The sequence below is a fragment of the Rhinolophus hipposideros genome (assembly GCF_964194185.1).
Source record: "Rhinolophus hipposideros genome assembly, chromosome: 5".
Taxonomy (NCBI): Eukaryota; Metazoa; Chordata; class Mammalia; order Chiroptera; family Rhinolophidae; genus Rhinolophus; species Rhinolophus hipposideros.
Window position 1 is genome coordinate 71452941 of NC_138051.1, and position 22037 is coordinate 71474977.

A 22037-nucleotide genomic window follows, 5' to 3' on the forward strand; every position below is an offset into this window, starting at 1 on the left:
GAAGGAAAGAGCTATAGATGATCTCAGGGTTTTCAGAGTAGGCAACTGGAAAAAATTGGAAGTATTATTTCAAAAATAGGGGGTCAAATTTTTTTTTTATCACGTTGCATTGGAGGTTGAGAGTATAGCATCCAAAGAATCAAGTGAAAATACAAGACTGCAGTTTGTAAGATTCAAACAGATGAGTCAGCCAAATAAAGGTTTCGAAATAGAAAAGATTTATTCTCTTAGGAAAAGAATGTAGAGAATCAAGCAGAATCAAGGACTGATCTTTAAGGAATAAATTAACTTAAGAAGTGAAAATAAAGTATAGGTAGAAGAGTAAAGGATTGAGGTAATTGGAAAACCAGGAAAGTGCCTTTCATGAGCACTTTTCTCCGACTTTATTATGTTCTGAAATAATTAAAGGGCTGTCATGAGGAAGAATTAAACTTTTCTGTGGAATTTCAGAAGGCAGATTTAGAAATAATTAGTGGGTGGATGTTAATGGGCTTTGAATCAGAATAAAGAACTTTCTAACAGATTTTCAAAAATGGAATAGGTAATCCTTAGAGGAATTGAACTCTTCCTGTTGTTCAGTAGAGGCTAACTGACCACTTGAAATCTCAAAGGTCCTTCCAACTCTTGGATTTTTTGAAGTCATGAGGTATTTTTAAGGACAGTAAGAGCAGAAGCTTTAGCTTAGCAAAGGAAAGAGTAATAAGATGCTGGTAGCAAGTGTAGTCCACTCATTCAAAAAATGTGGCAGAGAAAAATAATGGATTAGCATGTTGGGAAGCTCTAAGTACAGAATGAGTAGATAATATTTATTTATCTTTGGTTTCATAAAATTTTCTGGAGTTTTGTGGTTGATGTTTTTTATAGTCTAGAAACATGTAGTAATGAATTCCTAACAGAGCTCTAGCCGACTTGGTTATAATGTTACACTGAGAACTTGAACTCAAGCATGAATCAGATTGGAAATGAACCATATTAATTTTCTGAACCCAAATTTTTGTACTCAATAGTGAACCAAATTATTTTTTTTCTTTCAGGAAAACGTTTAGCAAACCAATTGGAACTAGAACTCTACTGCATTTTCTAAAATTACTTATTAGGCACAAAAGTGCAATAAGACATTTCCACATCAAATTGGAAATCAAACCTATATTTCATATAGTTCAAATCTCAGCTTTAAACTTCTTAGTAATATAGCAGCAATACAGAAATCCATCATTAATTTAGATTAATCAGAGAGAAATGATCGGTGTGAATTAGTAATATGTTTAAATTTAGAAATTACATGTTTTGTATACATCACTTAAAACTAAGCTACCAAAGTTCATGTACTCACGTGGTTACTTAGCATTAAATCATAATTAAATGCTGAGTGCTACAGAATTAGTAAAACAATTGTAAAATGAGTGCTTTAAAAATGATATTCTGAAACTCATGGACACAGACAATAGTTTGGTGGTTGCCAGAGGGTAAGGGGGATCAAATATATGGTGATGGAAGGAGAACTGACTCTGGGTGGTGAACACACAATGGGATTTATAGATGATGTAATACAGAATTGTACACCTGAAATCTATGTAAATTTACTAACAATTGTCACCCCAATAAATTTAATTAAAAAATGATATTCTGCATTTTTTAAATGCCTTTATTAAAAAAAGAACAGCTTCAAATCAATAACTTAACTTCCACGAAAGACTGGAAAAACAAGAGCAAACTAAACCCAAAGCAAGCAGAAGAAAGGAAATAATAAAGATTATAAATTAATGAAATAGAAAGTAGAAAAACAATAAAGTCAGCAAAACTAAAATTTCATTCTTTAGCAGCACCCAGCTAGCTCAGTCGGTAGAGCAAGAGACTCTTAAAATTTCATTTTTTAGAAACTATATTCTCCATTTTTAATTTTAAATATTCCATGACAAAACATATACACTATAAGTTGGACCATCTGAAAGTCGTTTTCTGGGAAAAGCAAATTAAATTCGTTCAGTTCTTGTCAAAATAGCTGCAGCTTTCTCAAATTTATAAGATTTTATCATAATATACTCTCATTCTAGTTATCATCATAGTATTCATTTCTTTTTGCACACTTGCATACCTTTACAAATCCTCAAGCAGGTTTTATCTGAATCACATTTTCTAAGAGTATTTAATGTTTGAATTTTTTTCCTGTCTTCTTGAAACTGTTATAGCTTCTATTATTACTGTGGAATTTATTTATATTGCATTCTTTGTTTTCCCTCCTACTATGGGAGCCTCTAAAGAGTCCCTGAATGTTGTGTGCTTTAATTTACTTTCTCAAATTTGGATGTTAATAATCTTACCTCATCTAATAAAAGAGCCATACCTCATTGATGAAAGGTTATCCCCACACCTTTCCGATGACCAGGGCCCTAACAGAAAGCCCCATCCGTTTCTTATATAGTGTACTTGCATTTCGCCGTTGCAAGTATTTGTTTCCTTACCTCACAACAGATAACATAGATCTCTTTTCTCTCAGTGTTTCTTTAGAAACACATTCTGTCTACTTACAAGGTAAGGTTACAGAGGTTAGGCCACATTATATAAGATTCCTGTGTTTGTGGGTACAGTCCTGTTCAGTGTTCTGTTTACTTGAAATTGGTATTTAGAACTTTATTCTCTTAAGACTCTTGCTCATTCCTTAATTTCTTGGAGTCCTTAGCACTCAGCTTTTATAGATTCACAGCAGTTTCGATTCAAACCCCAGCAGGCTTTTCTGTAAATGTTTGTAAGCTGATTCTAAAATTTATATGGAAATAAAAAGCAGCTAAACTAGCCAAGTGATAGGACTACCTGATTTAAAGACTTACTCTAAAGCTACACTAATCAAGAGAGTGTGATGTTAGTGCAAAAGTAGATGTATAAATCAAGGGAATAAGAACGTAGACCTACGTATATATGGTCATTTGTGTTTTCCACAAAGGTGCCAATGTGATTCAATGGGGAAAGGATAGTCTGGAACAACTGAATACTCAGCTGGAAGTAAATGAAACTTGATCCTTCATATCACATAAAAATTATTTCAAAATGGATCTAAACCAACAAGCTACACCTATAAAATTTCTAGCAGAAAACCTTTGCAACCTTGGGATAGGCAAAGATATCTTAGAAGACAAGCGCAAATAACGAAAGAAAAACATTTGATAAATTGGACTTCATGAAAATCAAAACTGCTCTTCAAAAGACACTACATAAAAGTGGCAAACCAATGACAGGGAGAAAATGCATATATCCCACAAAGGATTTGTATGTAAGATATAAAAATAACTCACAGCTCAAAAAGAAGATAAACAACCTAACTTTAAAAATGGGCAGAAGACTTGAATAGACACTTCACAAAAGAAGAGATGAATAGGCACCATGAAAAGGCTCCTCTTCAGTAGTCATCAGAGAAATGCAAATTAAAACTATAATGAGATACCACTTTACATCATTAGAATGGCTAAAATAAAAAAAAGACATAATACCTAGTGTTGGTGAGGTTGTGGAACAACTGCAACTCACACAATGCTGGTGGGAATAGAAAATGGAAAATCATATGTCAGTTTCTTAAAAAGTTTACTATATTTTTACCGTATGACTCAGTAATTCCACGTCTAGTAGTTTACCCAAAGAAAGACATATGTCCACACAGGACTTATGTATGGACATTCAGCACTGCTGTATTCATAATAGCTAAAAACTGAAAAGAACCCAAATGTCAGTCAATGGATAAATTCATGCAATGGAATGATACTTGGCAATAAAAAACAACGAATTATCAATACAACAACACAGATGACTAACATGGACATTATGTTGAGCAAAAGAAGCTGGGTGCAAGAGTATAATGTATGATTCTGTTTATATAACATTTTAGAATATGTAAAACTAGTCTCTATGTAGAGATAGAAATCAGATCAGTGGGTGGGTGCCTCGGGTGAGAGAGGGGTTAGAGATAGACTGCAAAGCATGAAGGAACTTCCTGGGAAAACAGAAGTTTTTATATTTTGATTGGGGTATGTTTACGTTGGCATAAACATTTATTAAAACTCATTTACGTATACCCTTACAATGTGTGAATTCTGTTGTATGTAAATTATACCTCACTAGAGCTTGTTTGTGTTTTTTTTAATCAAAGCAAAGCACTTGTTTTTAATAACAGAAATTTATAGTTTAATTTCAAGGCTTTTTCCCCCCCTTTAATAGTTAAGTCGATGTGCTTATGTTTTAGTATCTTCAAACTATATAGTTAGCTTCATTTCCCCCCACCAGAGTTAATCTCTTCCTTAATACATAGCCACTACATAGCCACTCAGAGGGGAGAGGTTAATTGTGCTGAGAATCCAGGAAAGTTTCACTGTGACATCACTTCAGGTGGGTCTTAATTCCCCTGATGATTCATAAGCTCCTTGAAGGCAGGAACATGTGACTCATCCTCAGATTCTCCACTGCGCTTTGCACAGAGAAGGCAGATAGCCGCATTGGAGAAATGCTGATTTGAATGGCTTTTAGTCACACTAACTATGAAAAATACTGTTTGTTGTTCAGAAGTGAGATTGAATTTAAAGTCATTTCATAAATAATCTAAGTTCTCAAGAATTCTTAGTAAACTTTTAGCAAACACTTCCCTAGAGCCAGGAGCATACGTTGTTGACAATTTCTCAGTAATGAAGCAAAACCCTTTCTCTTCTGAATGCCATAGTGTCAGTCTGATGAATTGCAGAGCTTAGCTTCCCTGCCTGAATCACACATATCCTTAAGGACTGACATCTGTAGAGCTGAGGGCTTATTTTTGTTTGTTTATTTTGTGGTATTTTTAAGGCTTCAGAAAAATGCTGTGTCAACCATCAACTGAGCATCTCAATGTATAAGATCATTTTTATCAATGGCTTAATCTTTCCATTTTGATTGAGTTTTAATTCTAATTTTATGATATGATACCTTATTAAATATGGTTGGCTGTTACGTTTTTCTAATTTTTCCTTTTCATGTTTTAGATGATTAAAACTTCATTAAGTTATTTCTAAATATCTATGTGTTTAGTCCTCTCTTTTAAACACCGTTGCAGGCCTCAGACACTTAGAGCTCTAACACTGATTCAGTTTTATTTACTACAAATAACACTTCTAGAGAAAAGCTTATAATTTCAAAATTTACTTCAAGCAAGTAAATTCCAGCCGTTTTGCCTTTAGAGATTTTAAGTCTAATCATTTTCACCAAGGATTTTGAAATACAAGAAAATTAAATTCATATTTTAATATTTTAGGGGAACACCTGCCTGGAGAATGGCTCTTTCCTGCTGAATTTTATAGGATGTGCCGTGTGCAGTAAGCGGGATTTTATGCTGATCACAAACAAATCTCTGAAAGAGGAAGATGGAGAAGAAATAGTTACTTATGATCGTGAGTAGACCTTTTCTTTTCATGCAAGTCTGTGAGCAGCTATTGGCTTTTGGTAGTTGATATGTTGTGCAAAGTATTATGAGTCCTATTTCAATATTGTATTGCAACACATAGTGGCTAGTTAGGTTTTTAAGAGGGAATTACAACACCTCATTTATCTAGCACTTGTTGGATGTTTAACAGCTTTTGAAGTGTTGAGGGCTGTGTGCCTCTACACTAAATGGTCCTGGATGCTATGATTTTTTCAGGCTATAAGTTTTTTCAGTCGTGTTTCTGCTTTCATAGCTTTTTTTTTTGGTCTTCTGTCTCACAGTTAGTCTGTTGTTTATTTTGCTGCTGTAAATATGCTACCTTCGTATGTGGCTCCTCATCCTCAATACTGGAAAACCAAACAAATGTATAATAAAAATTAGTTCTGAGGTTGGCACTAAGAATTTGTACGAGTAGATGAAGTATATGTACACTTCAGTGCTCAGATATTGTAACAAGTATTTAAACTGTGCGCATCCTCTTTTGGCTTGTCTCCTGGTTCTTCGGCACATCTGGAACATATGAGGACTGAATATGCAAATAATGATATTTTGCAAGAGGGGTCTGAAAGACACTAAGCCTTTAAAATAGTCGGGCTATCAAAAAATGTTCTAAATTAGAAGAATCTTTTTATTTCTTTTAGATATAACCCTTTAAACTCTGTTTCGTTCCAGGTAGTAGGTCATAGTAGTTAATAGCAAGGGCTCTGGAGCCAGAATGCTTAGTTTTGAATTCTGATTCCAACACTTCCTAACTGGGTATTCTTCCTAGTTACTTAACCACAGAGAGAGAGAGAGAGAGAGAGACAGAGAGAGAGAGAGAGAGAGAGAGAGAGAGAGAGAGAGAGAGAGAGAGAGAGACTGTTTCCTTATCCCTAAAAATGTGGTAACAATTGTATCTACCTCTTTGAGTTTTTGAGACGATTGAGTAAACAGATAAAAAGTATTTAAAACAGTATCCGGCACACTGTAAACACTCAACAAATCATAATTATTATCATATTGTTTTTACTGGAGGCTTTTGTTACCATAAATTCACTTTAATGTCTTAGCATTGGCTGTTTATTTATGTGATTGGTTGTACTAGCACAGTTTCTATCATTCCTGAGAATACAAGCTTTTACATAGTTAGGTGGGTCCAGCTAGTTTCAAAAACACACTTACATATCTATTAATTGGTTACCTTAGAGAGCTTTCAGAGGGACTTAATTATGCACATTATATCTCTGAGTTCAGGCCCTTAATTATGTAGCATTGCTATGTGACAAATTCTGGATTTCTTATCAAGGTAGATATTATAATGGGATTCCTGCTGTGTTGAATCTGACAGCTAATGATTCTTTTAAAGCAATACCATGCTGAGAATAGAAATTTCACTGTTCTTAAGACACCTTCCAAGATTTAATTATTTAAGTCTCTCTCTGTTTCAGCAGATCTGTGTAAGAATTGTCATCACGTAGTAGCCAGGCATGAGTATACATTCAGTATCATGGATGAATTTCAGGTAAATGTCTAAATATGTTATTGTGTGTGTGGGTGGAGATAATAAAAGTAACCTTGAAAATCTAGATATAGTTTTCATAATATTAAAGGAGACCACCCTCTCTTCTACCTGTGTAAGTTGAGAGACATTTTAGATGTTGGTGGATCTGTTCAAACCTGACTTTGTAAGAGTCAGACATCAGACTGTCTGCCTTACAAGTGATATCTCAGTCCTGTCATTTTTGTTTATAAAGAACAGCACATTATAGCTTATAAGGTTACTACTGTGCCTTTTTTTCCTCTGCCATTTATGTGATTGTACAGTTGTTGGCTTTAAGTGTTGTTCTGCCCACTGCGACCATACTTGCTGGGCATGGAAATTGTGATGAGGCTGTTATGTTTGTTTTCCCTGGTAGGCATGCAGAGTTGAGCAACTCTGTAGTCTCAGTTGCGGTAAGACATTTTAATGTTGTTTGTTAAGTAAAATGACAAAATGGATGTATCAAGTTTGAAGGAGAGAAGACGAACCTCTATAATGATGGAGAATAGGGATTTATTATAAGGACTAGTCCTTACACAACTGTGAGAGCACGTGAAGAATCTACAGGCTGGTGTAGGCCTGTGGTGGCTGAAGATTGACAGGTCTAATGGCCAGGAAGACAAGCTGGACAATGTGGGAGAACCAGGGACAAACTGGAAACCCCGACGACACACTTTAACCTGCATTTGCCCGTCACTGCCTCCATTTTCAAGCCTTCAGATTGAGTTATAATACTTAGTTAGTGTGAACTACGTGTTCATCCATAGGATATAAATATTAGGTTAGAGCTTTAATAGGCAAAAGGATTTTTTAAATCCTTCCATTTTGAATAGTACTATAATTAGGAAAAATAAAATCTTCCGTAACAGAATCTTATAAAACAGTATAACCATTCTCACACATTCTTATTTTAATGTAGAAAAAAGCAAGTAGTCACCTGTCGGAATCTGGTCTAATATGTGGTTAATCTAAACATCATCTTGACCACATCTCCTCAGCATCCAGAAATTATTCCTCAAAATACATGTATATATCTATGTAACTTAGGGCAAAATCGAGATCTCAGCGAAAGAGTAGTGGCCAAATAGGGGGTGAGCTGTCATGGGTGTAAAGGAGCAGCACTCTCCTTTCATGGGAGGAAAAGAGTGCTTACAGCTATTTTCCAGAAGCTCCTGAAGCTCCTGAGAGCTACTTATAGACTGCTTAAATTGAGATTGCCTGTGTATGCCCTAATTGAGCCCTTGTATATTACTGCCATGAGACCAAAATTCTAGCTGACTTTCCTTTATGACTGAACACAGCCATTTTTCAAAGCTGCCCTCTGGGGTAGGAAGAAGAAGGTAAAGGAAGATAGCTTGTCTTCGCAAGGCCTAGGTAGTGTGAAATTCTCTTGAAAAAAACTCACAGACTTGATTCTCTACCTCTTCTCTCTCCCAGCATTCACTTCCCCCCACCTATATTCTATATTCTGCCATCAGATTATTTTTCTTAAAATGGTGCTTTCAGACTACCTCATTGGCCTTACAATAGCTCACCTTTAGCTACAGTATAATATCCAAACTTCTCATTCTAAGGCTCTCGCTGGGCTGGCCCTGCTTCCCTTTCTCTGATTTCCCATCGTTCCTTATCTACACCACACATAGCATTGACTTGAGACTTTCTCCTGTTATAGAGGGAGAGTTTTATTTCTCCTCTCTAATGCTTACCCCTATTGCATTTCCTCAGGAACCTCATATTCTCTTTCTAGCATCCTCTGTTACTCCATGGGATTTTTAAAATTTTACATGAAATATACTTAGTTCTTTATTTATTAAAAATAAATTAAAATCTTTTCATTTCACTCAGCTACCTCTTTGATTCATCCTCTAATCTTCTCTTTCCTTCCTTTTGCTTCTTTATTTGAATAGGTTTTTGCCCTATCTCCCTTATTTCCCTGTGCTCCTCTTAACCATCTACAAACTGATTTTCATTTTCACTTGACTAAAATTATTCTCTCATAGGTTTCCTATAATGTAGCTAAATCCTTTGACTCCCAAATTGGCTGGTTTTGGTAAATGATGTTCTAATCCTACCACATTCCTGGCAGCACAGGGAGATATGTTCCTGGCATCCTAAGGTAGAATTCTAGACATATTTTCCTACAGAAGCACTGCTCTATATGGTTAGATTCTGTAGTACTTGTATAAGTTTAAAAGACTCCCTGGATTTCCTTGGGAACCTAACTGTTGGGTACAAGATTACTAATGTGGGAAACTGCTTTTGAATTCCGAACAGTTGACCTACAGCGAAATTTGGATTCCAGGCTGCCTATAAATTAAAGATTACAAGTGTAATCAGTCTTACTGATTTAATACTCTTTCCAGATTATACCACATGTTAGATTTTTTCTTTATCCCAAGTTAGATGGTAAATTTTTCAAGGTCAGACCTTGTCCTTGCCTTCTCTCATGTCTACCAGTGCACCTAGCACATTGCAGAGCATTTAGGCATTGTAGAAGTTTGTTGATAGATTGGTGGAAAACTCGGATATTTGTCTAGCTTCACACATTTTCCCATTTTGAGTTTATTACTTTTTTCTTCTTCATTTCCAGTGAGAGGTTGACATCCTACTAGCAATGTTTGGTGGGTGAAAGCAGAAGTATTTGAGAGCAGTAAAAGACCTTGGAGAGAGTAGATTTCTATTTTATTTTTAATTCATGAGACGTATTTGTTCGCTGAGGTCTAGCTAGGTTCTATTTGTTTCTACTGTGTGGAGAGTAGACTTTAAAATTAAGTGTTGTCTTCAAGAAACAATCTTTCCACTGCCACAGCTAAGCTCCCCTGCTGAACTCACTAGAAGGAACTGGAAGGACAGTTGCGTGGTTCTGAGTCTTTGTACTGTGGCCATTGTTTTACCTCTGTGACCCTCTCCCTAGTGATTGTCCAGACCTATGAAACACAAACTGCTTGACTGATCATTTTGGAGATGGCTAGCCATCTGTTAGGTGTGGAAATGCTAATAGATTTAACACAGATGTTTATTTTCCTAAAGAAAATAACAGGTTTTTAAGCAAAAGGTTTAGAAGAAATGTTTCTATAGTTTAGGACCATATTAAATATTCTGGAAAGGGACAACTATGAGGATTTTGCCCTAAGGATTTTTACTTAAAACAAAATCCCTTCTATCACCAGTCTGGACATTTGTTAAGCCCAAGAAACATAAAACTCCTTAAATAGATCAAATTCCAGACAAGCATTAATCTAAATATGAGGCATACATAACATACTAATGGATTTAACATAATTGTTTATTTTCCTGGGGTAGATAAAAGTAGCTTTTCTGGTTTAGGAATTGTCTCCCTTTTTTGTTGTTTTGAAAATCATTCCTGTTGCATATTATTGCTAAATACCCTAGAAAGGAACAGCTCGAAGAACAGGAATTTGTTCTTAGGGGCCCACAGTGAAATTGCTCCATTACTTGAAACAGCAGCACTAACTAAGCCCAATATGTGTGTTTTTTAAGTCCAAGAAATGGCCATGCATTTCCAAGATGATATTCTCTATACATAGTAGATAGAGCATCAGCATGTATTCAATTTATATAAACAAAAGGCTCTGGGATAGATAGAATAAACCTAAGACATTGCTTGTAGGTGTTGAAGAAATTGATCTAATGTACAGAAAGAATATCCATGACAATATAGAGAACTTTACCTGAGTAAGTTAGGAAACATCTTTCTTCCTATTCTTCAAAGTAATTATGCGCTTTGTCTTGTTCTAGGAGTATACCATGCTGTGTCTGTTATGTGGCAAAGCTGAAGATACTACCAGTATTCTCCCTGATGACCCCCGGCAAATGGCTCTGTTGTTCTAAGGATTCTTCTGCAGTTCTGTTGTCACTATGTTGTGTTGGTTTATAATACAGCAAGACTGATGGTGTGTCCTACTTAGTTTATGATGGAAATCATTTGCATTTTTCTCTGCTTAGACTTACCTATTCTTTGAAAAAAAATAGTAATTTAGGGGGTTACTGTTCTCTAGAGTTGAGCTCTTCTGCTCAAGTTCTCAGTTCATATCAGAGTGAAACATCTTTGTTAGTAGTTATGTGGCTAAAAAATAATGAGAATGAGAGCACACTTAGTGCCCAGATCTTGGTTCCAATAAAAATGGGGCAGTAAATATATAAGATGAGCTTGGAGCATCTTGTGCCACACACAAAAAAAGAAAGTGCTCAAAAAAACAAAAACGAAATACAGTGGTTGGGTGTGTGAAAGGGACACAAGAGCCAACTGAAGGAATTCCCAGTGACCAAAGCTGGAATAATTTGAACAAAAAATTAAGTAGCATTGGATTATAACCCAAACTTGAAAATAAATATGAGCCCATACTGATAGAAATAAATGATTGAATAAATTAATACATAAATTGGAGAGGATAGACAAATCTCCCATACAAAAGAATTTCAAATAATGTATGTAGCTAATGTATGTAGCTACATTATGTGCTCAAATAACGTATGTAGCACAAGTGTGGGTTGTGCGTGGCGACTTTCTTCCAGAGTATAGTATGAAAAGGGAAGAAAAGTAACTTAACTGTGGAAAGACCTGACAAACACTAGCCAGGTGATCAGTGTTAAGCCCTGTTGATGGCATGTGCCCTTGATGTGATGTGATGAGAAACGCACTTTACCTGTGTAGTCTTCCTCCTCAAAACCTATAACCCCAGTCTCATCATTAGAAAAACATCAGACAAATTCCAATTGAGGGACATTTAGCAAAATACCTGACTTGTGTTCCTCAAAACTGTGCATTCATCAAAGACAAGGAAATCTGATGAACTCTCACAGCACAGCCAAAAAGAGCCTAAGGAAACATGGCTACTAAATGTAATGTGGTAAGGCGAATGGGACTTTGCATCAGAAAAAGGGCATGTGGTGAAAATTAGGAAAATCTGAACAAAGTGTGGACTTTAGTTAATATAAATAAATAGAATGTTTTGAATTGCCCCAAAGGGGTCTTAAAATATCTCATCTTGCCCAAAGGGGTCTTGAAATATCTCATCTTGCATAACTGAGAGAACACTAGCTTGGGTGTCGTAAACCCTAGTATTCAGGCCTCTCTGCCCTTTGGTAGCCATATAACCATTAAGCAAAGCATGACTCTGCACTTTATTGTCCCCTTTTTATAAAATGGGGCTAATAAGAATTGATATTATATTTCCTTTAAAATATTGTCCTAAGATCCAAAAGCATAATGAATGTAAAATGCTTTGGAAGGCATTTAAAGTACTAGATACAATGGGATGGTTTTAGTTAGCTCTTCTCATTCTGAGACAGAATTTTAAAGGGTCAGGCATTAGAGACAAAATTGTTTTGTCTTCAGATCTAAGAGACTTGGGCATTCTGAACTAAGGCTTTGCTTATAAGAAAAAAAAGTGAGCAAAATGGTCATTGTTGACACCAGGGAAAAGCGTTGTTGTAGAACAGGAATAATGATAAGAGCTGAGATTTGTTGAGCACTTACTACATGGCAAGGCCTTTGTAAGCACTTATTTAATCCTCATTAACTACTCCACAAGGTAGATGTTATTGTTGTCCCAATTTTAGAGCCAAAAAAACCTAACGCACAAAGAAATTAAGTGGCTTACTCAAGGTCACACAGCTAGTACAGTGACTCCCTCTCAACAAGAGTGTTCAGTGCAGTGAGGTATAAGGGTCCTGGCAAGGTTAGGAAGAGCTTGAGATATAGAGGACTGTACTCTGAGGAATCTAGGCATGTCAGACCAAGATTTATTACTTGGAAAAGTTAAATCAGCTGTTCCTTAGAAATCAGTTGTTTTATTCCTGGAAAATATTTTCCACTTTCTGCAAATCTATATCTGACCTGCTGAGGAAACCGTTTGGTGAAATGAATCCAGAAAGCGGAGAGAAAATGCTTCATTACTTTAAATAGCATCACTAAGCCCGTTACAGCCTCTGAATTGTCCCTTCTTGGAATTTGAATGCTTCCAACTTAGTCATTTGGAGCTCAAGAGTACAATTTTGTATGTTCCTACTGATATCCTCATCTATTGCAAAATGCATAATTTTCTGTTTTAGACTATATACTACAAAACTTTAAAACAAGATCCTATCCATATATTTCATTATTTAACCAACATTGTGCTATGCTTTGTGATTCTTTTCCATCTTCTAGAATTCTTCTCTGGATCTAATAGAATAAAGACCTTTGAACCCATTTCTACTGAGTTTGTGTTTTTCCGTTCAGATAAACAGGAACCAGGCAAAAGCATCAGTCTTCTTTTTTAACTTTCCACACTAAGATACAAGAAGGAAAAGACTTCACCTGTAGGTGTAATTGGGAACGTGGGCTTGCCCTGGCACCTCATTCTTTCTCTACTTGATCTGGGGTCTGCCTAGTTAGGCTCTTGGAGTTCCAAGCTCAGAATGCTTGCTGTTGTGTTGTTTTAGCTAGCTCTGTGTTTCTCAAATGGTCCTGGGTTCTCCCAGTACTAATTAATTGACATATGATATAGTCTGGGCACAACCAGATACATAGTTTGTCGCTTATAAGCTATCAGTGAGAAGTATATGTTCACTATTCTTTATTTCAGTGTATCAAGAATCTTTTCAGTTTCAGTCTTTCATGAGCAAGGCTAAGTTATTTGCCTGAATTTGAGGCTGTCAGTTTTAAAATGTATGCTTCTTCATTATACGAATCTATTGTGAGATACACTAGGAAATCAACAAAACCTGGGTCTAAAATTAGCTTGGTCACATGCTCAAGGTGGGATATTAGGCGAGTCACTTATTCTATCTGTTCTTTGGTTTCTTCTGCGGAAAAATAGAAATAATTATGCCGCCTTCACAGTTTTTAAATCAAATGATATAATGGAAGTGAAGGGTTTCTACATTATGCCGTGCTGTGTACAGGCGGCGGTCGGTGGTCTTTATGAAGGAACTCTGAGACAGAAGGAAGCACTGTTGAGTCACTGTTAAGAAGAGGGACTTTGGAGCTAGGCTGACTGGGTTTAACTTTGGACTCTGCTATTCTATAGCCCATTGTCCTTGGTAGGTGTCTTGCTCAATTACCTTCTCTTTACATAGAGACAAGAATTCCTCACAGGATCAGTATGAGGGTTAAGTAACCTAATATACAGAGGGCGCAAAAAAAGTTATATGCACCTTTTAAGAAAGGAAAATTATTAAAATTGTAATACTAGATACCGATAACAAAGCATGAATACAAGTCATGTGTATACACTTTTTTGGCGCCCCTGGTATATCCTTAGTGCAGTGTATGAGTACGGGTATAGTAAATGGTAGTTTGGATGATGGTTCTGATGGTAATTATAAGAAATCACCAGATGTGAAATCACCAATTAGAGTTTGGCTGTTTCTTAAACTAAAGACAAATAGCTGTGGGAACAGTCATGGAAATAATCATCAGTTGTAGTCTATGTATAATCTTGGTCCCCTAAAGTCACTTATTCCAAGCTATGTATTTTGTAAGAGCTCTCAAAGAAATGATTCTTTCTGTCCCACTCAATCCAGTAGCATTACCTCAGTACTTCTGGGAAAGCTGTTTATGAGACTCCTCCCTATTCCCCGAGTGCCTGTAGGGAAATTTGATTAAAAGACTTTGTTGATCTAGGAAAGTGGGTGATTATATATTAAACTTTGCTTTGTCTGTTTATGACCATAAGCTGATACTTCTGAGAATGTAAAGGATGACAGACAAGATGAGGAATTAAGGAAAAAACAATTTCTCATTTGTCTTCATTGTAATAGCAGTACAACTAAAGATTTAGTAAAACGAGTATCCTTGTAAAAACAAGTTTCTCCAGTCCTGCCTTCCCTGTTCCCTCCTGAGCCAAACTGGTCAGGTCCCTTCTGAAGCATTGAGCATTTCTGCTATGCAAATGAGGGGCCCTCTTCCTAGCATAAGGGTCCTTTCTGACTCTCTCTGCAAAATCACTTATACTGTAATTCGTATTCCTTTGGGATCTCTAAATAATTCTTTCAACTTGAGACTCATGGGAAAGACCCAACAGATTGTACTGGCATTATCAGGCCCCAAATTGCCTGTGGCATAATGCCAACAACCAGGATAGCTCGTTCTGTTATTGGATGTAACTACAGGCTATGGCACTATCAAGATAGTGAACAAATCCTACTAGCATCTAATAGGAATTCTGTATTTAATTTCTTCAGGGAAGCAATTTGTCTCTGGTGATTGCTCTAAAATCAGTGATCATTCCTGCCCCCAGAAACCCATATCTTAACTGTTGGCTTTAAGAGAGGGAATCTTGAAAGGCTTGAGTTTTCAAGAGTCAAGTTAAGGGTAGCCTTAATTTAGCAGAAGGCCCTGCAGAAGGACGCCAGGGGATTCCCACTGTAACATTCAGGTTACCCTTATGAAATAAAGCCCCGTTGATGACATAGCTGTAGCTGAAGGTCAGACAGTGGAGATCCTTAACCTCTATTCCACATTTGCTTCTCAGATATGCAACTGCTTAGAAAACAGTTATGGGAACATTATAGGACGAGCATTTTCCTCTCAGCATGAGGGATCTCCTCAAGCAGTGTACTCAATTTGGAGAACTGTCTGTTCAGGGCTTCAATACAGACAGGTAAAATATTCCATCTAGTGGTCAAAGAAGAAAAGGTGAAATGAGAAGTTTCCAGGAAGGGGTGTGTGGGGCACAGTAACAGAGCAGTGGCCTTTCAGCAGGTGTCTTTTCCAGAACATGATAGGACCTGGCCTTGGTGGTGTTGATGTTTTTTGAGTGTGCCTGTACTAGATGAGGAATCTGGGGCAACGTCCTTACAAAGCCATTCAACAGAACTGTTGTCACAGAGAACAGCTATCCTGTTGGCAGGTTATGAACAGTCTGACTGTGAAGGGAGGCCTTCTCCCATCCCCACCCTCATGGAAGAAGAAATGAAACCAATCATTCATACCTAAACTTGTTTGTCTTGTGCCTGAGGATGTGAATACGTGAGTTTGAGAAAGACAAGGGTGGAATGTGAACTTTAAAGGGAGAGTCAGTCTAGCAAAGGATCAAAAACGAATGTTATTCAGCAAGGTGACCAGGAAATGGACAAAATGCTCTTTGTGTACCAGTAACTGCACCCTCCATGCCCTTGCTATTAGTAAAAGTTGACCACTTGACTTCCCAGGAAATTCTCAAGGTGCAGATAATATGTAATTGACCTGGTACCCACTGTGAAGTCTTCCTGACTGGAATCTTCTGACTAACTTCCTAGTACCCTCAACCAAAGGGTCCATTGTCTTTCCCTCCCCTTTATCTCTGGTTATCACCTCCTTTCCACAGTTCTGGAGAAGAGCCATAAAGCAATAATACAATTACATTTCTTGCAACTCTACCTGCCACCACAGACCTTGACCAGGGCCTGCTTACCAGACAGTAGTGTGTCCCCTTGGTCAGAGCCTCCCTCTCCCAAGCCTTTGTGTGCTGCCAGCCCCTCTGCCCCACCTGCAGTTTTGTGTCATCCCTCCACCCTGTCAAGGAAGAAGACACGGAGAGCTTGGCCATTTCCACACTTGCCCTTTATTGGACTCAGCCAGCAGGCTGGTTCGGGGTCCTTCACACGTCTCAGACACCTCCCATACAGGTTTAGGAAGGCAGCATCATTCTGTGAAGGCCCAGAGCCCACCCAAGTCTTGGAGGCCCAAGTTGAATCACCAACCAGAAGGTTGGGGGCGAAAAAGGAAACAGACAGATTGGAAAAGCAAGGCTCTTCAATGAAGGGGACTGATCTCGAGGGAAAGCTTCGGTCCAGTAGTGTCATCTGAGGGCACACTGAATCCTAAGGAAAGATACTCAGGGGCTGGACAGAACAGATCTGCGTGCTGAGCAGCTCGCGTCTATATGGCAACTTTGAGGAGGCGCTTGATGTCAGGCTCAATGTTGACGGTAGGGAAGGTGCGGCTGTAGCGTCGGAAGGGCTCCCCTTCCGGCCCAATAAGGAACTTCTCAAAGTTCCAGGCCACATCTGAGCGGCGCACCGGGCTCCAAATGATGAACTTGGGATCGGTCATGAGAGAAAATGGGTCATCATAGGGGTAGGGGAGCTTGTCCTTCAGGTAGGCGAAGACAGGATGCTCGTTCTGACCATTCACCTCACACTTTTGGACAAGGGTAAAGGTGGGCTGGAATCCATCCCCAGGGCGGACATACTTGAGACTGTTCAGGATCTCCTCATTCTGACAGTTCTCCTGGGGGAGGAAAAAGACAAAGAGCATGGAAAAGGGAGGCGGGAAATGAAGGGGCCACAACACGTACATCTTTCACCTTCCATACTCCCTTCCCAGGATCATTCTTTTCTTTCTATCTTTTTCTTTTTTTCTCTCTCTCAGTTCCTTTTCTTCCCTTCTTCATTTGCTTTGCCCTGCTCTTGTCTTGGAGTTTTCCCTCTCACAGCTATTGATGTTTTATTAGGCCATTTCTGAAAGTTCTTGCAGTTCCTCGCTTGGCTGTTCTTATAGTGAAAGATTTAGCATTTTTGAGTTGTTGCTTCTCTCTCCAATTCCCCTGAGCAGTTCTTAGGGTATCAGTCTGAACAAGGAACTCTTAGTTCAGGGCAATAGAAAGGCAAAGGAAGCTCGGGTCATACTGCATGGGACCCTTCTTCTACTTACCTAAACACACACACACAGACACACACATCTTGCCACCACCTTCCCTTTTCCTCTGCCCTGTTTTTGCCTCTGTTGCTTCTAATCACATGTGAGAGTCGAGGTCTTTGCTCTGCCCTACTCAGCTCCAGAAACGAAGGGTGGAATTGAGGCTTAGAGGAATGGAATTTATAACTTCTTGCTTTCATCTTGCCTTGTCCTAGATCTGAAGTGCAAGTAGGAGGAAGCTTTGATGAAGGAAAACCCCATCCAAGGAAAACTACTTTTCAGGTGCCACAAAGGCAAAGTAAGTTAGAGACATCAATGAATGTATTCTAAATGTAATTACTTAGTGAGTGACTAACAGGGATGAATTAAATAGGATAGAGGGTTTAGGTTTCTGGAATAGGCCAGGGGAAGGGGAAGTTAAGGAAATTAAGTGCTTGAGGGCTAAAGGTTGTGAATGTGTCATTATCATTCCTTTCACTTCTAGACTGCTATCCCAAGACTCCTGTACCTCACACTCATTCACTCTACTCAGCTATGAATGCTTTAGCTCTGAACCTGTTACCTGTCTTTCCCTCCCCACTGCCATTATTGTTCTGTCCCCACTCAGATCTCCCCAAAAGGCCCATGGAAACCCTCATTTTCCACCCTACCCCCCAAATCTAAGAGTCAGATATCTCCCTCTGGGAGAAAGTTCCTGCCTCTGACCTACTAGAACCAATTAGTACAGTCAGTTCTAGGCCTTCATGATATCTTGAGCCCAGAGTTGATCTCTATTAGACTTCTTATCTCTTAATGCAAATGGCTGGCTGGCTACTGGTAGGTTATGGACTCCATCCAGTAACTAGCCAGCCTGAAGAGACGGGGTAAGGCTGGAGACACTGGTGGGGCCAGACAGGTTTTGCCCTTTCCATCTCTCCTGCATTGGTGAAACCTTAAAACAGACTGAGAGGGAGGGACAGTGAGGACAGCAATTGTTTGGGCTCAGGTTTGTCACAGCAGATGACACTTGAGCCTTCCTGCATATATCTCTGCTTATCTCTCCGTTGCTTTCATGCCATTGTGAATTGAACTAAAGAGATTATAATTGGAGGGTTTATTTGAGGATATTCTGCCTGCTTGTGCTGTTAATAAGTGCAAAGAGAACAATCCCTAAAAGACAACTTGAGGCGTGTGGGCTGAAGCTCTATAACAATATGACCCATTAATCAGAGACACAGGTGCACATGATGCTCAGAAGACACACACACACACACACACACACACACACACACGCACACACACACTGCACATCCTTAGCTTGCCCCAAATTCACTCCACTTGGCTGCTTTCAAACAACCAACCAAACAAAATCCTTCAATCTAAATAATCAAGTTGCTTTCATTTGCATATTACTTTATATTTTTCAAGTTACATTTGTATATCTTATCCTCAGAACCTCACACTAATCCTATAAGGTAAGTGGTATTATCCCCAATTAACAGATGAGGAAACTAAAACAGAAAATTTGGATGACTCTTCCTGGGGCACAGAGCCATTAAATAGCAGAACCAAGTCTGGCTAGAACTAAAGTCTCCTGAGTCAGTTTAATCCTAGTTTAATTATTGATCTTCTATTTCCTCCTCTCATTCATTCAGCAAATATTTAATGAGTGTCTTCTATACCCTAGGCACTGATGACACAATGGAGAGAAAAACAGACCTGGGACCGGCCCTCATGGAGTAGAGTGGGAAGACAATCAACAATAAAAATCCACACTCTCTGTCTTTAATCACACAGAGAATCATATATACATCCCCTTGGTAAGCACATGTACTAAAGACCTAGATTAACAAAACATACCCCCCAATTCCAGACACTCCAACCGTCATAGTCATTCTCCCCTCCCCTTAGCTTACTAGACAACCCAACTCCTTGAGTCCAATACAAGGGCCCCCTCACCTGATGTCCAAATTGGTTGCAGGGGAAGCCAAGAACCACCAGGCGCCTGGGAAAGCGGCATTGCAGCTCGTTGAGCTGGGTGAAGTCCCGGGTGGTTGTGCCTCAGAGTGAGGCCACATTTTCAATCAGCACTGCCCTGCCTCGGAATGTACCAAAATCTACTTTCTCCCCATCCAGGCTGATAGCAGAAAGGTCGTAGAAGGACTTGGCAATGTAAGCCATGATGAAAGTGCCAAGTGAGCCTGGCAGAGTGGCGTGAGCCCACTTAAGGATTTATTAAAGGGGTGGGGAGGAAGGAGGAGCCTGGAAGGGCAGGAAGGATCTCACAATGGGGCTTTGCGCATCCCCAGGATGACTTAGCAAAAATAGTCCCCACCTGCAAGTGCTGTTTGAACAAGGAGGTTGCTCCTCCTATTTACAGGCTGAACAAAGCCACCTCCCTGCTCCACCCTGCTGGCAACTGGGAAGGGCCAATTTGATATCTATGAGCAGACATGAATAATTCACCTCTTGCAGGAAACCAGAGCCCCAAAAGTCGCCAGGGAGGAAAAAAGGGAGGGACGGATGCAGGATTGACTCCTACTTGCCCCAGCAAGTTGTTTTCACTTGGCACAGACATTTATTGAGTGCCTGCTGAGTGCCAAGCTCTGAACTGTGCAGTGGAGAGGTCAGGGTCTGCTGAGATCTGAAAGATGAGGAAGAGAATCGGGAAGCATGTCCCCTTGACTCAGACTGCAACTGAAATGTACATGTTACTATTGACAATTTTCTCTTTGGCTGTTGCGTTTCACAAAAGTCAAAGGGACCCTTAGGAGAACAGTGTGTGGTTTTTCTAAAATAATGACTTTCAGTGCCTCTGCTTGCAATGAAGAGATGAAGTTGTGTTTGTCTTGCAAAGTCTTTTGGTGAGTGATGTACTTGTGCTGGAGAGCATATCTGCGCTTGCCCCTGCACTGTACCATCTCTTCTGCTGTGTTGAACAAATGCAAAAAGAATCTGGAGGCTTTGCTGTGAATAAATGGTAGAGATTTATTCAAGGCTCTTGGAGTTTGTAAATTGGGAACATAGCTACGGATGATATACTTATTTGCAGTTTCACTAAGGAACTTTTAGATGCCAATACCATCCAAGTTCTTAACTTTCTGGACTCTAGAGCGTATAAAGTCTCCAAAAAAAAGGCCCAAATTTCCTCACAGAAAGTAAATACCTTGGGTACATTTTAACTCCCAGACACGGGCTCTAACTACTAAGAGAAAGGAGGCCATTTCCCAGCTTGGCCCTCCTCAGATGAGAAAACAACTTAGAATCTTCCTAGGTATGGTGGGATTCTGTAGGCTCTGGATCCCCAGTTTCAGTGTCATGGCCAAGCCACCATATGAGGCCCTAGCTGAGTCCAACACCCTTAAAACAACAAAATGCCTTTGAAGATATTAAGCGGTCTTTAATATCTGCCCCAGCCCTAAGTGTACCTGATCTCAACATACCTCTCATGCTCTTCACTGCAGAGAAGCAGGGAATAGCCTTAGCGTTATTGACACAACCACAGGGACAAGATCTCTGGCCAGTTGCTTACTTTCCCAACAGCTGGATTCTGTAGCCAAGGGACGGCCAGAATGCTTAAGGGCAGTGGCTGCCATGGCCTGCCTTGTGGAAGAAGCCACCAAGTTAACGCTGGGAATGCCACTAGAGGTGAGGACTCCCCACGAGGTATGAGGAGCCCTAGAGACTAAAGGCCATGATAAGCTCACGGGAGGACACCTTACCAAATATCAGGCACTCCTACTAGACTCTTCAGAAATCACCCTTAAGACATGCCAAACTCTTAACCTGGCTACCCTGAAGCTCCTTGTCAAGTTTGTATCTTCTAGAATCCGACAGTTTCATCTCCAGGTGGTTGCCTGCCAAGGATACCAACTCCTCCTTTCTGAGGATAGCAAACCATGCCAGCAGCCTCTGGTCAAGTGGCCCAGTCTTTTTACTCCCTCACAGCTACCCTTTCGACCACTTCCTAGACCCTCCCTGCTGCATAGAATAGCAAGAAATTCTGGTGCCCACAGGTAGGGACAACGCCCCTGTTCAGCAAGAAGCAGTTTTAGAAGACAGACCTTCATCCCAAAATCCCTTGTAAGATTACAAGGGCCCAGATTTCTTGAGGGGGGGATGTTACCACAGGCAGAAAGAATAGGGCCCTGGGGTGAGAGAGGGGAGGGAGGAGAAGTGTGGTAAAACAAAAAAAGGAGGAGACGAGATCATTCTCAAGAAAAGGTGCAGCTACCAGGCTGGCCAGAACTAGATATTGGTGGCTGAGAGCCAGGACACCATCTTGCCCCTGCAGGTGAACTTTAGCTAATTATAATGGATTCTAATACTATTAGCTCTGCAAGCAGGGAAAGTCTCTCCTCTCTGTGTTACTATGACAGTTCCAAGAAAGGCTAAATAAAGACAAGAGAATCCCATTTCCCAATGGTCAGTGAGGACCCACCCAGGAACGCCTATAACATCACCCCTAAATATGGAAT

At 39.3% G+C, this 22037-nt stretch overlaps 2 protein-coding genes across 8 annotated transcripts in view; one reads left to right on the forward strand and one right to left on the reverse strand.

Annotated features, from left to right (window-relative positions):
• CHURC1 (churchill domain containing 1) overlaps positions 1 to 22037 on the forward strand; it is a 35251-nt gene that overhangs the window by 1957 nt on the left and 11257 nt on the right. Inside the window, exons 2-6 of one of the 7 annotated variants that reach the window (XR_013993476.1) lie at positions 5267 to 5402; positions 6865 to 6935; positions 10713 to 10867; positions 17796 to 17878; positions 19247 to 20549. Coding sequence is in view for 5 of the 7 variants with exons in the window: in XM_081050467.1 (XP_080906593.1) it covers positions 5267 to 5402; positions 6862 to 6935; positions 19247 to 19348 (312 nt within the window). In the remaining 2 variants the exon portion in view is untranslated. Of the gene's footprint in view, positions 1 to 5266; positions 5403 to 6861; positions 6936 to 10712; positions 13168 to 17795; positions 17879 to 19246; positions 20551 to 22037 lie in introns of those variants that run through there. The other 6 variants (XR_013993477.1, XM_081050470.1, XM_081050467.1 and 3 more) reach the window with 6 other exon arrangements.
• On the reverse strand, positions 16485 to 19740 carry GPX2 (glutathione peroxidase 2; the record flags this gene model as incomplete). Its single annotated transcript, XM_081050465.1, has 2 exons — positions 16485 to 17172; positions 19519 to 19740. 2 exons carry the CDS (start codon positions 19738 to 19740, stop codon positions 16822 to 16824), a joined length of 573 nt encoding a protein of 190 aa, XP_080906591.1. The 3' UTR covers positions 16485 to 16821.